At 34.8% G+C, this 15,750-nt stretch overlaps 1 protein-coding gene across 7 annotated transcripts in view; it reads left to right on the top strand.

Annotated features, from left to right (window-relative positions):
* BCAS3 (BCAS3 microtubule associated cell migration factor) overlaps positions 1-15,750 on the top strand; it is a 578,866-nt gene that overhangs the window by 248,078 nt on the left and 315,038 nt on the right. For all 7 annotated transcript variants that reach the window (XR_004347453.1, XM_032616301.1, XM_032616303.1 and 4 more), the window contains 3 exons: positions 7,875-7,999; positions 9,991-10,156; positions 12,114-12,214. Coding sequence is in view for 6 of the 7 variants with exons in the window: in XM_032616301.1 (XP_032472192.1) it covers positions 7,875-7,999; positions 9,991-10,156; positions 12,114-12,214 (392 nt within the window). In the remaining variant the exon portion in view is untranslated. The remainder of the gene's footprint in view (positions 1-7,874; positions 8,000-9,990; positions 10,157-12,113; positions 12,215-15,750) is intronic.

Here is a 15,750-nt window from a genome sequence, read left to right as displayed (position 1 = left end):
TTTGTTAATGTTACATGAGTTTTCCTCTAATTTTTTGTGCATTTTCCCCCCTTTTCCATGAAGGCCTTATCTGTTTGGAGCGGGGTGTTTTTCCATAAAAGCTCCATGGTGAGTCCCAGTTCAGTCCAGCATGCCTAATTCATTTGCTGTACTCTCAGAAAGTAACTCTGTTTTGTACTTTGTTTTCAGTTGCATGGCCTGATCACAGATAGATGCACCGAATTACTGAGTAATTTGTAGATGGGACATGAATGTTGGTGTTTAAGCTTTAAAAGATTAGTTTTCTTGGTTTCACTTCATTTCTTGAAAAGTCACATAAATAATCATAGATTAATATTTAAAAAAATAGAAATTAGAAGAATTCTCATAATAATGCTAGTATATATCATAAGACAAAGGCTAACACCCAAGTTTAAAGCTTTGAGTATTTTAGTGATAGAAATTCCCTACATGACATGCTGAACATTTGCAGACAAGATTTATTTTGAAATGTAAATATATTTAAGGTATACTAAAAATACCCTATAAATTATTACTGCATTTTATTTGGTGCCAAAGGAACAAGAGTCAGTTCTGTTTTGAATAGTTTAGGTAGTTGTGGAGCTACATGAGGAAATTTGTATTTCATATAAAACCTCCTAAGTAACTTATTATTCCGAGTTACTAGCACCTCCCCACCATAACTTATTTAGTAAACTCTTATGTAAGACTGCATAAAATACAACTTTTGTCAGTCTTAGACATGGTGATCATAGAAAAGAAACAATATGTTTAATACTTTTATGTAAAGGTATGAAATAGAATATATTTAGAACCTGGTATAATATGTTTAGCACAATATTTAAGAGTCCGGGGACTTCCCTGGTGGTCCAGTGGTTAAGACTTCACCTTCTAGTGCAGGGGGTGCAGGTTCGATCCCTGGTCTGGAAGCTAAGATCCCGCATGCCTCGTGGCCAAAATACCAAAACATAAAACAGAATATTGTAACAAATTCAATAAAGACTTTAAAAATGGTCCACATCAAAAAAAACTTAAAAAAAAAAAAAAAAAAAAAAAAAAAAGAGGGTTCCAGAATCAGACTGCCTAGGTCTTAAATCCCAACTTACTTACTGCCTATATGATCTCGGGCAATTTTCTAAAACCTCTCTTTATCTTAGTTTCCTTATCTCCATTAAATGGAGTTACCAAGTAGCACCTACCTCATAGGTTTATTATGAGGAGTTAATGAACCGACAATATAAATTGCTTAGAACAGTGCCTGGCACATAATAAGAGCTCAGTAAATGCTCGCTGCTACCGCTATGATTTCTTTTCTGCTTTAAGGGGAAAATTCCATTTTTGAAAAGTAGTTTCTTTAAGTTAGATCATGGTTTTGTTTTTCGTTTTTGTTTTTGTCTGTTTTGCTTTTAAGAGTGAGTGAGTCCAAAAAGAAGTTTTGGTTAATGTAAGTTATATCAATTTTATAAATTTAGTCAGAATATATGTATGTGCAGTTCTCATAACTGCTCCTGGGACTTGCTCATACTGTCCCTTTATACTAGGAGAAAACCTTCCAATCATTTTTCTCTTGGACAAAAAGAAACTTAAAAATTTGACACAAACTAATTTCAGTGTTCATATGCCACAGGAACATCTGAAAATGTCATTGTCGTATTAGAATAGGGTGATAAATCATCATAAAAATTTCCTCTTTGAAATGCAGCATCAAAATTAGGATATAGATTGTGAAACTATTGTAAACAAAATCAGGGTATACAGGAATAAAAATTCCCTGAAAGTCAACCTTCATTCTTTGTGTTAACCGGATTTCTTCCAAAACAAATAAAATACATGGATCTTACTCAGGAGCTTGTAGTGAACAGTTGATTTTTAAATGCCAGATTCAACATATGCCAACATTTCTTTGTAGACGCAATTTAGAATTAAATTCCATCTTCGGATAAATTTCTCATTCTAAGTACAAAGAAAAAAGTTTTAGTATGTTAATAAAGATTGAAGTTTTAGCGTAGAAGTAAAGATAGAATGACAAACATTGTATGTGAAATAAGAAAAGCCCATGCCTTCAACAGCTTATGTGCTCCTCAAATTTAAGCAAAAGTACTTGTCAACCAGAAATGATTTGAGGTTGAAACAAGATTAAAAGAGCCAGATTAAAGAAAGGGATATATGAAATATAGTAGACTTTTAAATCATTGCTTGTCTTTTAGAAGACTGCTTTGTGGTTTGTTTGATGCCATCGTTAGCTCACAAGAAACTCGTTTTTAGTCACTTATACTAGCCTAAAAGAGCCTCCTTTAAAATACGTTCCTTTACTGGTGGTGCATGTTTTTCCCATTAAGATCTTAATGAAACCTCAAATTAAGGCAGCAAAATGAATATAAATTTGACAACTTCTTCCATGTTGTTTATAAGAGCTTCTTTGTTTTAAGAGTTTTTACTATTTTTTCATGCTATTTAGCATTCAACCTGAGAATGTTTTTATTTACTGTTTGAAATAAAACATTATGCTAAATAAAGTTATTTATTTCATCAGGGTTATAGGACTTCCAATATAGGATAATATTTGTATTTTGGAAGAATATGAAACTTTTATAGTTCCTCTTAAAATGTTATGTAAGTTTCATACAAATTTTTTTATAGATTTTCATTTGAAACATTTATATTTAGCTAAGATTTTGCTTTTATTTGATCACAGTTTCTACTAATTCTTCATTCTTTGATAAACTGTTTTAATTTTTTAAATTCAGGCAGTTTCAGATGAGTCAGTTTCTAATAATATCTTTTCCTTTGACAACCAAATAAGCTTGTTGGAAAGTTAACTATGCAGACCATCTTCGACACTTTAGCCATTTTCTACATTCTGGAGATTATGTATTCTCTAGGATTTATGAATTTAAATAATGGCATAAAATGATGTAAGAATCACACACATGATACAGTTTTTAATGCAGAAATTTAAAGAGAAATAGCCATTGTGAAATTTTAAAAATGAATTTTGCTTTCAATATTACAAATAAGTAACAAGTTTTTATCGAGCTCCTAGTCAGCATGTAGTATCATGTTTAAACTATTGCTATTTTTGATTTTCTTAGCAAAAGAAAAAATATATGCACAACAGTGTAGACAAGAGGTAGTCCATTTGACTATATCTTTGTAGTGTATAAGGTTAATTTTAAAGAAGAGTTAAAACTTACATGTCAAATTATGTTTAAAGTTTTAATTAGCACCGAGTCTTCAATCTGTTTATAAATAGCTAATTTAAATTAATCTTGTTATTCTGAGAATATTGAAAAAAATAATATAATAATATAATTTCCTTTTTAGAAGCAAAGACTTAAATGGAGAGGAGAATCTTATCTGGCAGGTTTACAGAAATCTCATATCTTTAAGAATAATTTGTGATAGAATAATTTTAGATATATTATCAATATCTTTTTTAAAAATAAATACTTTCATTTTCCCTCTTAGTTTTTATTTTAGAATACACAGTTGAGAATGAGAGAAAACTGCTGAATTCCTTTTGAAAGCCCAGTCATAGTGAGGAGCATAAAGAAAAGTTTTTCTTCCTTAACACAAAGACGTAATACCACTTGTAATTCTTACATCAATATTGTGTCTAAGATTTAAACTGAAATATTGACTGTACCCTTACGTTTTAGAGAAGGAAAGAAAACGGTGCTTCTATCTCAGTTTAGCTCTTTTCCTTGCTTGTGTCCTAAACAAGGCACTGGACCTCATTGTTGCTTTTCATGCCATCACAGATTCACCACTTGTATCCTATTTTATAGAACATAGTAAAATTATCCGGATAGACATAATTTTTCTATAATCTTAAAGCCGATATCGTTAGAGTTTTGCTTTTTTTTTTTTTTTTTCTGTTCGCAGTAGAGTGTGGAGAAAAAAAAACAGGCAAGAGAAATTCAATATGTTTCTCTGACTGAATTATATAATACAGAAAAAGCCAATGGGTAACTTCAATAGTCTTCGTAAATATTTTTAAAGATGTCATCATGTTAATGTCCATAGAACATCTGATGGCATTAAAAATGATTCTCATTCTATGGTTAGATGGTTAGGTCTCCCAGAAGAAATGACAAAATGTTAAACTCCTGAGTTTTAATTCAGCACCTTATTTGTTGTTGTTTTTTTCATCGTACATTAATTTTACTTTTGATTATGTTGTGTCTTGTATCAAGTTTAGTAAATGTGATGTTTTCTGATGTGGTGAAAGTTGAATTCATTCCATAGTTCTTTATGTTTTGCTCACAAGTTAAGGCAAATTTTTCTTTTAATTTTTGAACATGGGGTTATTTATGGCTCAGGAGGGTAAAGAGCAGGAGTTCTCAGTGGAAAGGAGTCCACCAGCACTATCAGTATGTTTTGTACTCATTTATAACCACAACACAATTGAATTTCTGGACCCCCATATACATTGAAAATTTTTATTTTTTATATCAATTATTAATTTAATAAATTAATAAACACCCAGAGGTATTCGTTTATACTTGCAAATGTCTTGTAATAGGATTTATTGTCTCTTTCAGAGGATAAAGGGAGATATTGAGAGGAAGAAAGAAAAAAAGGCTAGTACTGGAATGCTTTCCTAAAATGGTTGGGTCACCAGTCTATAAGTGAGCATGATTTGCAAGGCTAGCACTTTTCTCTTTTGTTCCTTTCACGTATGTATCATTTTTCAATGTTTTATCTTTCTGCCGACAAAAGGTGATTTTGCAATAGAAATATTCTGGGTCATTGTGGAAAAAGTTCAATTCTGCTTCCACCCAACATTCCTGGTCTTGGTCTTTTAAAATTTTAGGATAAAGGGCAAATTGAATCAATGTTAAATTTTCTCCCTTTGGGTATTTTGTATAGAAAATACTTTAATAATAATAATCTTTTCTTTAGATTATTTCTCCTTTTTATTTTTCTGAAAATCTTGTATACATAAGCACATATTTTAAATTTCTATTTTGCTTAAATACCACAGTCATTCCAAAGGTAGGTTGATGATAGAAATAACTTGTTATGAATATGTTCACCAAATATGCTAAATACCCAATACACAGCACTGTGTCATGCAGGAGGTAGCAAGTTATTTTCAGGGATAAAAACCTTTTAATTACTTATTAAACACAAACTTGTACTAATGTGATTTATGAAGGCCCTATCAGAAGAACAAGAAGAAATAATGAAGTATAAGAATAAAAGTGAACATTTTTTCATAATTTTAAGAATACTTTTAACCTAAGATACTTATTCTCTGCAGGAGATAATGAGTTTATGTAACTTGATACTGTGTTGGTGCTTTTTAGTTGTGTGTTCAGAAGCTGAGTTATGTATAACATTAAAGAAGCCTAAAAGACTTTAGCTTTTGACATTAACTGATTAGACTGTAAGCTAATAAACATACAAAATATATATATTTGCTTGGCTAAAGACTAAATTGATTATTATATTACAAAGGTAGCTAAGTGGCCCAGTAGCAACTTTTTAAATCTATTTAGGATGCATTCCGTAGATGCACCATAGACTCTCTTAAGAAGTGGCATGCTACTTGTTTTCTGTCTTGTTGCTTACCACATGATTTAAAAACAAAAACAAAAATAGCATTCATTAATTTGCAAAGAACTTTGAACTTGTACATTTTGTGGGATCATTGTTGCTTGATGGTGATTCTAGTAAAAACATAGTCACACAGTTGAAACACCTTTCAAAAAATTTTGGAATGTTTTTTTCCTCTCTCCTCTGCCTTCCAGCCTCCAAAAACTGACCAATGGAAGTTAAAAGATGCTAGTTACAGGAACTTACAGCATTTCAGTGATGGAAATAAAGGCTTTGAAGGAAAATTTACATTCTAAGGTAGTACAACAGAGAGCATCATAACCAGAAAGAACAATTCTGGTGCCAGTTACCCAGAAACCAAGGGAAGGTCCTTGTTTGTTCAGGTGTAGGTGAAGGGGAGTCTTCTGTTGGTTTTGCAAAGGTTATTGCAGCTGTGGCAAATGCAGCAAGGAAAACGTGAAATTGTTGGTAGAAACAGATGCATTTTCTTACAGAAACTTAAAAATAAAAAAACTGTCATTTTATTCCCTCTCAGTGGAAGTCTGACTGTGACTAGTGTTGGTGATTTAGGCATGGATGTGATTTTTATGGGTAATAACGTGTTGTGTTTAAGAAATGTTAATGATGGAAAGAAGAGGCCTTTGCATATACGGCAATGTGCATTACATGAATTTGGTCAAAGGCAGAGAGACCAAGCAGAGTGGTTTCTGATCCAGACTTTTTGCTTTCCCTACAAGGAAGGCATCAAAACAGAAGGCTCAGGAAATAAAATATGTGAGAGACTATTTCAGGTGTCATAACACCTGGAAAATGAGATTGCCAAAGTGAAGTCTGATTTTTTGAAAATTAGTTGAAGACTGTGTGCTATACAGGAGATAGCGTTGAGTTCTGTGATATGGGAATTCACAGCTCTTTCTACACGTTACCTAATACAGTGGTTCTTAAACCTGAACGTGTGCCAGAATCTCCTGGAGGGCTATTAAAAACACAGATTGTCATGCCCCACCTCCAGAGCGGGGTGTGGCCTGATGAATATTTGCATGTCTAAGAGGTTCTCAGTGCTACTAGCCAGACACCACACTTTGAGAACAAATAAAATGCTGTAAAGCTTAAAATAACCCTAAGAGGTAGGCATTGCTGTCTTTCTGTTTTATATATTTTATATATTAGTTGTCTGAGCACTGAGAGGTTAAATAACCTAATCAAAATCCACACAGGTAAAAAAGTGGCAGCACTGGGATTCGGATTTTTCCACCTGGCTCCAAAACCCAGTCTTTCTCTGTCTAACCGTACTTCATTAAAAGATAAAGAGATAAAGGATAGTGAGCAAACGAAGGTAGAAATAATGTTGTTTGACATTGGAGACTGACTAGCAGCAGCGAAACATTATTCTTGTGCTCCGACTGGGCTGTGATCTCGACCAGTGTACAGTGGGGTTATTTCCTGGTCTACGAGTCAGAGACAATAATACACCATTTCTCTAAGGTGCCTGACAAAATTGCTAAGGAACTTTGGGGCAGTCTTTGACAAATTGGGAGAGAAGAGAGATATAGGATTTGCAAGAATATGAAAGGTTGATATCAGAAGTCAATGGTATTAGAAGCTGAAAGCTGATTTGGGGTAAACAAAGAGGACAGCAAGTACTTTTTTATGGTAGTTATGTGAAGTATCAGGAGTTACTTAATGTGTCTTCAAACATAGGAGAAGCAGAATAAAAATTGACCTATCATCTTCACAAATCCACAAAGAAAAAATAAACAAGAAATAGGAAGATCAGTGACTGTAATCGCCCTAGATCTTTAGGTCTACTCACCAGACATTGTCTAACCATACATATATGTCTGAGAGCATTGTCAGGATTCCATTCTGTATCATCTCGTGTTTTCATACATGCTGTCTCCATTCAACTGTATTGTCAGTCCCACATTTTACATATTGAAGTGAACTGATAAACTATTCTATTATTATGAGATGTTTTTGCTGGTTCTACTGTTCCACTTTGAAATATCCAGGGAAATGTTATCTATCTCAAATGGGTTGACTTGGATTTTGCCAGCACATTCTTCAAAAAGAAGCTAATTTTTCTTGGTCTAAGTTGCTATTCTGATAATACTCTGGAGCTTTGAACTAGTTTTACTTTTACTGCAGATCACAGTCTCACAACCACCAGTTATACTTACAGTAAAATGCATGTCCACATGGGAGCGTTTGAATACTTAGGGGCAGATTTTAAGGGAAATATGTCATTTTATCAAGGACCATGATTTTATCATGGTAATTTTTCTTTTTTTACTATCATTTTATTTTTTAAGCAAAGTTAAGCCACCTCCACAAATTTCACCCAGCAAATCAATGGGCGGAGAATTTTGCGTGGCTGCGACGTTTGGGACATCCCGATCGTGGTTTGCAAATAATGCAGGTCTGAAAAGAGAAAAAGGTATGTATTTTTATTGAAGTTAAACTTGCCATTTGTAATTTTTGTTTCTTGAGGAAAATTCAGAGCAGTTCTCTTTGAATAATCTTGAGCCCAACAATAGAAAAAAATTTTCCCACTCAGTTAGCATGTCTCTCCTCAACTATTCAAGTCTCAAGAAGACAGGCTATCCTCTCACTGTAAATGTGGAATAAATTGCCCACTGAGTGTTTTTATTTTGTTTTGCTGGTGACAATATACAGGTGTTCTCAGTGCTGTCAATTCCATACCATTATATGTAGCTTTTACATTTTTCTCAAACTAATTTCATGCCATTGTCTATAAAGTGTGGAGAGGAAAAACGTTGTTATCCCTATTTTAGAGATGAAGAATTTGAGATCAGTAAGTTTAAATAATTTAGCTAAGATCACTAGTTAGTAGGTTATGGTATCAGAGTTTGAACCCAGGTTTTCTAATGCTAAATCTGTCCTTAAAAAATAATCTGCAACAGCTCTGCCATGTTATAAATTAAAAGATAAAAACAGGCTCCCACTCAGAAATAAGAATCATCTTTTATGGTGACCGTTGTCCCTTTGAACTTACATAGTGTTGTTGTTGTTGTTTTTTCAATCTCTCCTTTGACCACCAGAGTCAACTTATATAATTACTCTTTTAGTATGTGATTCCTCATTGTTTCTGTTTAGAAAAGAGTGCCTGCATTCGTGGACCAAGTGTTTAATTTTGAGTGTTAAAAATTTCCTCTTATTATTGTGATACTATTAAAGTAGGTCAGAAACCGAGTTGTTAGTGAGGCACTTTTCTGACAGGTTCCACAGGCTGTATTGTTCTTGGCAAAATGGCTCTCCCTTACGCTTAATACTGGCAGTCAGACGTCAGCCCTTTCCCTTGTTATCGCCTTTCAGTGGCCCTTTCCTTGGAAATAGGATCCCAGGCACAGCAGGCTCTTTACCTAAGTGGGAGAGGATACAGTAAAGTATGCAAGCCTTCCATTTTCTTATCCCATCTTTATTTTTTTGTTACCTCCTCAGCTTTAATGATGCTATCGAAATGACTTTTTGTTACTAGTTAAAACCCTCTGTGAAGCTCGATTTCAAATGCTTCTCGCTTCTGTTCTAATTACCCTTTTAACTTGCTACCCCTTTATGTCCCACTACTGGTCATTAGCCATTTTCTCAAAGCAGCTGTAATCCAGTCCTCTGGCATAGAGATAAGGTAACCCACCCAGCATTCATGAGGGATTTTATATGCTCCTAAGTTTACTGTAAAACCCAAGATAGAGGACTAAACCTGGTTTGGTAGTGAGGACATGTGTACTCCTTATAAAGTCATTTGATTAGATCCATATTCAGCACCTGACCTCAAACTATGACTGGTCTTCATTTGCCGTGGGAGGAAAGAAGGAAGAGGATTGAGAGGAAAGAAGGACAAGGATTTGGGGGAGGAGGACGTGTGTGTGTTTTTCATTTGTCTGTTTGTTTTAATCCAGAAATTTAAAGGAGGAAGTTTTCTGAGAGAGTAGATGAGAAGTTAGGCTGACTTAGGCAAAGGGTCTCTCCTGCAGTTGAGTTGGTGCATCCAGTGTAACTAAATCTTAGTCCATACAGGGTTCCTTTTCTGTCAGTCCTTCCCTGTCCCACCTGATACCGTTCATTTTTCGTAATGTGGGACAAATTACTACACTGCAGGCAAATACAAAAGACTATATAATATTGTTTGAGCATACTAGAATTTTGAGTATATTTATGTCATTCTTGAAATTAATTGCTTAAATTTAAAAATATTTTGATAGCATAGAACTTTTCATATTCGTTAGCATCTACTTATAAGAGACAATTTTTAGGCAAGGAGCAGGCACCATGTGAAAAAGTTCCTGCCTTCTTATTTTCTCTCATTAACCTCAGGAACGGACTGAAGGGTCAAAAACTTGTAAAAATGATGCTGTGCTCCTTTTATGCCAATATCACATATCCAGGATCTGTTTTCCTGTTTTGTAGATCAGTCCAAACAAGTTGTAGTTGAATCCCTCTACATTATTAGCTGCTACGGGAACTTAGTGGAGCACATGATGGAGCCACGACCGCTTAGCACTGCACCCAAGATCAGCGATGACACCCCACTGGAAATGATGACATCTCCCCGAGCCAGCTGGACTCTGGTTAGGTAGTATCTCTTTTTGTTTTTTGGGTTTTTTTTAACAGCTTTGTTGAGATATAAAATATTAAAAGTGTACAATTTGGTAAGGTTTGACGACGTATGTATACAGCTGTGAAATCATCCCCATAAGTAACATTATATATATATCCATCACCTCAAATGTTTTCTTATGCCTCTTTCTAATCTCTCACCTGCCCCGCTTTATCCCTTCTTAACCCACTGAGCCCCAGGCAACCACTGGTCTGTTCTCTGTCACTATAGATCAGTTTATTTCTAGAATTTTATATAAATGGAATCAGAGTGCATAGTCTTTTTGTCTTTTTTCTCCCAGCAAAATTATTTTGATTTATCCCTGTTGTGTTTTTTTATACTTCATTCCTTTTCTAATTGAGATATAATTTACATGTAATACATATAATACAATTCACCCACTTAAAGTGAATTTTCACTAGGTCGTGCATCCATCACCACAATCAATTTTCATCACCCCCCAAAGAAATCCTGTACCCATTAGCAGTCATCCCCTCCCCGCCCCCATTTTCCTTCAACCCTTCAGCCCTAGGCAACCACCAGTTTATCTCCCGTCTCTGGATTTGCCTACTCTGGACATCTCATATAATTGGAATCATGCAAAATGTGACCTGTTGCATCTGATTTCCTTTACTTAGTATAATGTTTTTAAGGTCCATCCATGTTGCAGCATGTAGCAGAACTTCATTCCTTTTTTATGGCCAAATAATATTCCATTGCATGGATATACCACATTTTGTTTATCCATTCATCAGTTGATGGGCATTTTCACAGTTTAGTTGTCATGAATTATGCTCCTGAGAATATTCATGTACAGATTTTTGTGTGGTCCTATGTATTCAGTTGTCTTTGGTGTATGCCTTGGAGAAGACCTCCCTTTGAACTTCTTTCTCCTCGCATCTTTGAGTTACCTTTTCTAGGACTTGTTTTTTTTTCCTATCCCACATAAAGAGCTTTAGTGCTTCCCCTATTTCCAGTCTCATACTCACTGCAAGTAGAAAGTACATTGAGATAGCCATTATGGGGAATGGAAACTAATATAAATATATTGGAAGGTTTCCTTTAAAGTGATTCCCCAAGATATAATGGCTTATCACTATAAAAATGTTTATTAACAATTAGAGTCCTTCTCAAAAGAACATAATCATTAGAACCTTTGTAATCTAGTATAAAGATGGAGAAATAAGATCTAGGATAAAATCCGTTCAATATAGTGTACAATAGTATAGGAGGACCTATAGGACCAAAAAATTGGTCCTGACGTGTATGGAAGGAAACAGACAAAAATGGATATGAAAATGATCTCTCTCCTTATGACATTTTAAAATATTCTTATATTGATTTTTGGAGGCTCTACCATTCTTTACTAGTACTTTACTGCACTGAATTGATCTGAACAATATCTTATTTATCAAGCTTTTAGGAATGGGCAGATCTAATTAAAATTACTGCACCATCATTGAAATAAGTGGCTTATTTTGGCATTCAGATGCTAATCAGGTCTTTCATAAGCCAACCATTAACTGCGTTTTTTTAAGCCATTTTTATCTGCTTTTATTTTATTTTAAAATGTATACATATTCTAAGAATAGAGAGCTCTAACAAGTGTCAGAAATTAGGTAAAAATTAGTTGTGACATTTGAATTCCACACTTCCTCTCTGTTCAATGTTTTGAATGTCTTGTCTATCGTATTGAAGGGTCGTCTGCTTTAAACTAATATTGGCTGTATGTAATTTGTATGACTCACTGCCACCTTTTATTCTTTCTAAGCAGATGGCCTTGTGTTTCAGGTTTCAGCACTCCAACAAGTTCACTTTAATGATTACAAAGATAGTGTGAGTTTATATCAATGTCTGTAAGTGGTGACAGTGATGGTGATTTACATCCCATCTATTAAGCCTGAATATTAATATTCTTCTGCTGTTTCCTTAGAACTCCTCAATGGAATGAATTGCAACCACCATTTAACGCAAACCACCCTCTGCTCCTCGCTGCAGATGCAGTACAGTATTATCAGTTTCTGCTTGCTGGCCGTGAGTAGTTCTCATTTTTTTTCCTTCCATAGAGTATTTTGAGCTTTCATTTTAAAATGCTGACTTTTAATGTGACCGTGCATATTACCACTGGTCCATAGGCCAGAGGCCATAAGTAATCAGACTGAGGCAAGTAAGATGTTTAATACAAATGTATACCATAAGCTTTAGCACACATTAAGTATGCCTCTAGCTGTTCACATTCCCTGGCCATGAGGTATCTGGTGGGCTCAAAATTTCTTTTAAAAAATGAGGATACTAGGATATAATAAAGTTTCATGAAATTGGAATTTATTTCTGACATGAAAAAAGTTAAGCACTTTTCATTGTGAAAGTTATATCAGCAGGCTTTTCGCTTTGTGGAATTTTACTTGCAATAATGAAGTAGTGATTCCAGCTCCATCAGGATTTTGTTTGTTTGCTTTTATACCTAAGCCCTAACATTTGTAGAGATTGATCTCGATTCTTTTTTTACTTAAGGAGAAAAAATGTAGATTGAACTAGAAACAGCCTTCTTTGTAGGTGAGGCCTGAAAAGATAATTTAATATTTATTATCCAGTTTATGGTCATAGAATTAAAAATTCTTTACAGTTATAATTCAATTTTGTAGAATTCACTGGATCCTTAATTTTACTTCATGGCTCTGAGTACTGCGTGTTTTTAAGAAACTTTCTAAAAATCAACAGACATGTTTTTAATGGAGTTTTGTTGAATCAGACTTCATTTCTTGCCTAGCTGTATTATGCAGCATGAAGTAAAATATTTGTGAAACAATTTTATTTTATGTTTATAGTGTGTTATATGTTATACCGGAAACAGAAAGTGTATTGACTTTGCTCTAAAGTTACGAAACTCTATAATTGTAACAAATAGTTGGCAGTCTCATTCTCTTGTATAATAGAACTCACTGATTCTTCTTCTTCATGTATTTATTGAGTGACTTCTATGTGTCAGGAACGTGTGGTTTAAATGAGAATAGTATGTTGCTTCTGTCCTCAATGAATTCAGTATCTAATTCAGGAGACAGGTGTTAAAAGATAAAAGGAAATGAGGCAGGTGCATCAGTGAAGGGTTATACATTGAATTATGAGGGCAGTGACTTAAGTTGCCAAAGCTTTCAGAGAGGGATAATAGGTAAGTGGTTTTCTGGTTCCAAGAAGCAGAGTACATAAAAGTTGTTAGGGTCTAGGTCATCTAAGCATATATTTAACTCTATCATATGACTTGGAAAATACATGACATTTATGTAATATCAGTGTTCACGAGAACAGTTCCCCCTACTTCTCAATAGGGGTGAAAATAACTAATTGTTGGATTAAGTGTAGGTAACTTTTTCAGAATTAATATTGGTTTTCTTTGTTTAGTTATTTTGATAGGTCTGCTCAGTAGACAAACAGTAGCAAGTCCCAGATATGTGAGAAAAAAATATGGGGGGAAAATAATAAAAAAGCAACTGTCTCTATTCCTTAATTTTTTTGCTCCAGTGAATTAAGCTGATGGATATGACTTTATTTTAGCAGCTCTACTTGCACGGTTGAAGAACCGCCACTGTAGGCAGTAGCAAGCCATCAGTTGTTTTCAAGCATTGGAACGGCACCATCAGAACTGCATCTTAGAAAGATCACCCTGGCAGTGTTGTAATAAGAGGTTCGGTGGGGGTGGTGGGGGGAGTGGAGTCACAGTGATTCTGGAGCAAGATGAGAGGGCTTTAGTTAAGGCTGTTTACAGAGAAGACAGGACAAACCTGTGAGATGTTGCACAGTTGGACCAGAACAGAATTAGACAATTTGAAAGAAAGGTAGTCACTGATGATTCTATGGTTTCTAAATAAAATACATAATATAATGCATTTTATGTGAGACCTTTTGAATTCCCGATGGACTAGCATTGGGATAAGGATGAAAAGGCCTAGTTTCCAGTTCTAGACCACCTCTCAATAACTTGGAAAATATAAAGTATCAGTAATGATACTTGCTCTTACGAAGGTGTTACTATGGTCAGTGAAGTGATGCTAAAGTCCTTTAAAAACTTTAAAATAATCTATACATTTAAGCATCATTCTGAACCTTTATTTCTTATCTCAGAAGTGCATATTTTCAAATAATAGACTTCAGGGACTTAACAATGGAATCCCTATTCTGAATATGTGATTTTGACGATGTTGCCAGATCTGTGATCTAAGTGATAGACTTAATATGTCTGTCATATATCTAACTGACATAATTATTATGTTTCCTCTTATCTAGTGAAATGTTAGTATAGATATAATTTAATAAGTTAAAAACTACCTAAGAGGCAGGTAATTCTGTAATAATTATTATATTGCTTCTTTACATTGACAGTAGAGACACAGATTTAGCCTGGATTTTTAAAGTCATGTTTTCAACATAAAGAAAGGCTATATGGGGCTTCCCTGGTGGCACAGTGGTTGAGAGTCCACCAGCCGATGCAGGGGACCCAGGTTTGTGCCCCGGTCCGGGAAGATCCCACATGCCGCAGAGCAGCTAGGCCTGTGAGCCATGGCCGCTGAGCCTGCGCGTCCAGAGCCTGTGCTCCGCAATGGGAGAGGCCACAGCAGTGAGAGCCCCATGTACCACAAAAAAAAAAAAAAAAAAGAAAAAAAGAAAGGCTATTTGATTGAGAGTCCTCAACAAGATAGTATATTTCATGACTGAAGCAATTAAATATGCAAAAGATGGGCATCTGCATCAGAGGAGTAAGAGCTGAAATATAATTGGTAAAAGCAATGCTGGAGCCAGTTTAGAGAGAATGCCTTTGCCTACCCATCTGTTGAGCCCTCTCTGTAAGTTAGAGCCTCGTTAAGAAAACTTTCTTATTACCTTCTTGCTTGACTTTCTCTCCGGTTTCCCTTACTGAAGCCATTTGAAAAGATGACGTGTATACTGTACCTGGTGGCAGGAAGTTTTTGTTTTATTCAACCATATTGAAAATCACTTCTTACTCCCCAACCTGCAAACTGTTGATAAATATATTACTGAAGGTATTTTCAAATATAACCATTTGGAGTAAAACTGTAATGCAAACTTCACAAACGTTGTCAGTATTTTCTTTGGTTGTATCTGGATCTGTGGATCAAGTGAAGCAGACTTGTACAAACTCCGGAAATTATAATAATAGTGGACAAAGAATGATGTAAATGGAAATGTGAAAGAGACTTTGTCTCAGGGAGAGGAGAGTAGGAGAGCAGGATGTTTAGCAAGGAATCCCCACTCCCCTTTCAGCCCTGTAATCATAATAAATACACCACTAGTTGTAAACAAAGTTCTGCATATGTGGCAAAAGGGTGACTGGTGGTAAGGGAAAGGGAAACCTGCCTGAACGCTAAAGACTTCTTACCTTAATTTAGTGAAGTAAGTTAAAACTCCAAATTTTGTATTAACTGTAGTCACACTTCCTACCCATATTAAATGAATGGAATGATACAAAATTGAGCAATTTGGGTGTATCATAAATTGACTCATAGTAGCCTGCTCCTTACAAGAGCTCCTCACTATGGAGGTAGAAATCACTCCTT

This window comes from Phocoena sinus, chromosome 20, assembly GCF_008692025.1.
Source record: "Phocoena sinus isolate mPhoSin1 chromosome 20, mPhoSin1.pri, whole genome shotgun sequence".
NCBI classification, from domain to species: domain Eukaryota; kingdom Metazoa; phylum Chordata; class Mammalia; order Artiodactyla; family Phocoenidae; genus Phocoena; species Phocoena sinus.
The sequence above is the reverse complement of the archived record's forward strand: the minus strand, read 5'-3'. Positions and strand labels throughout refer to the sequence as shown.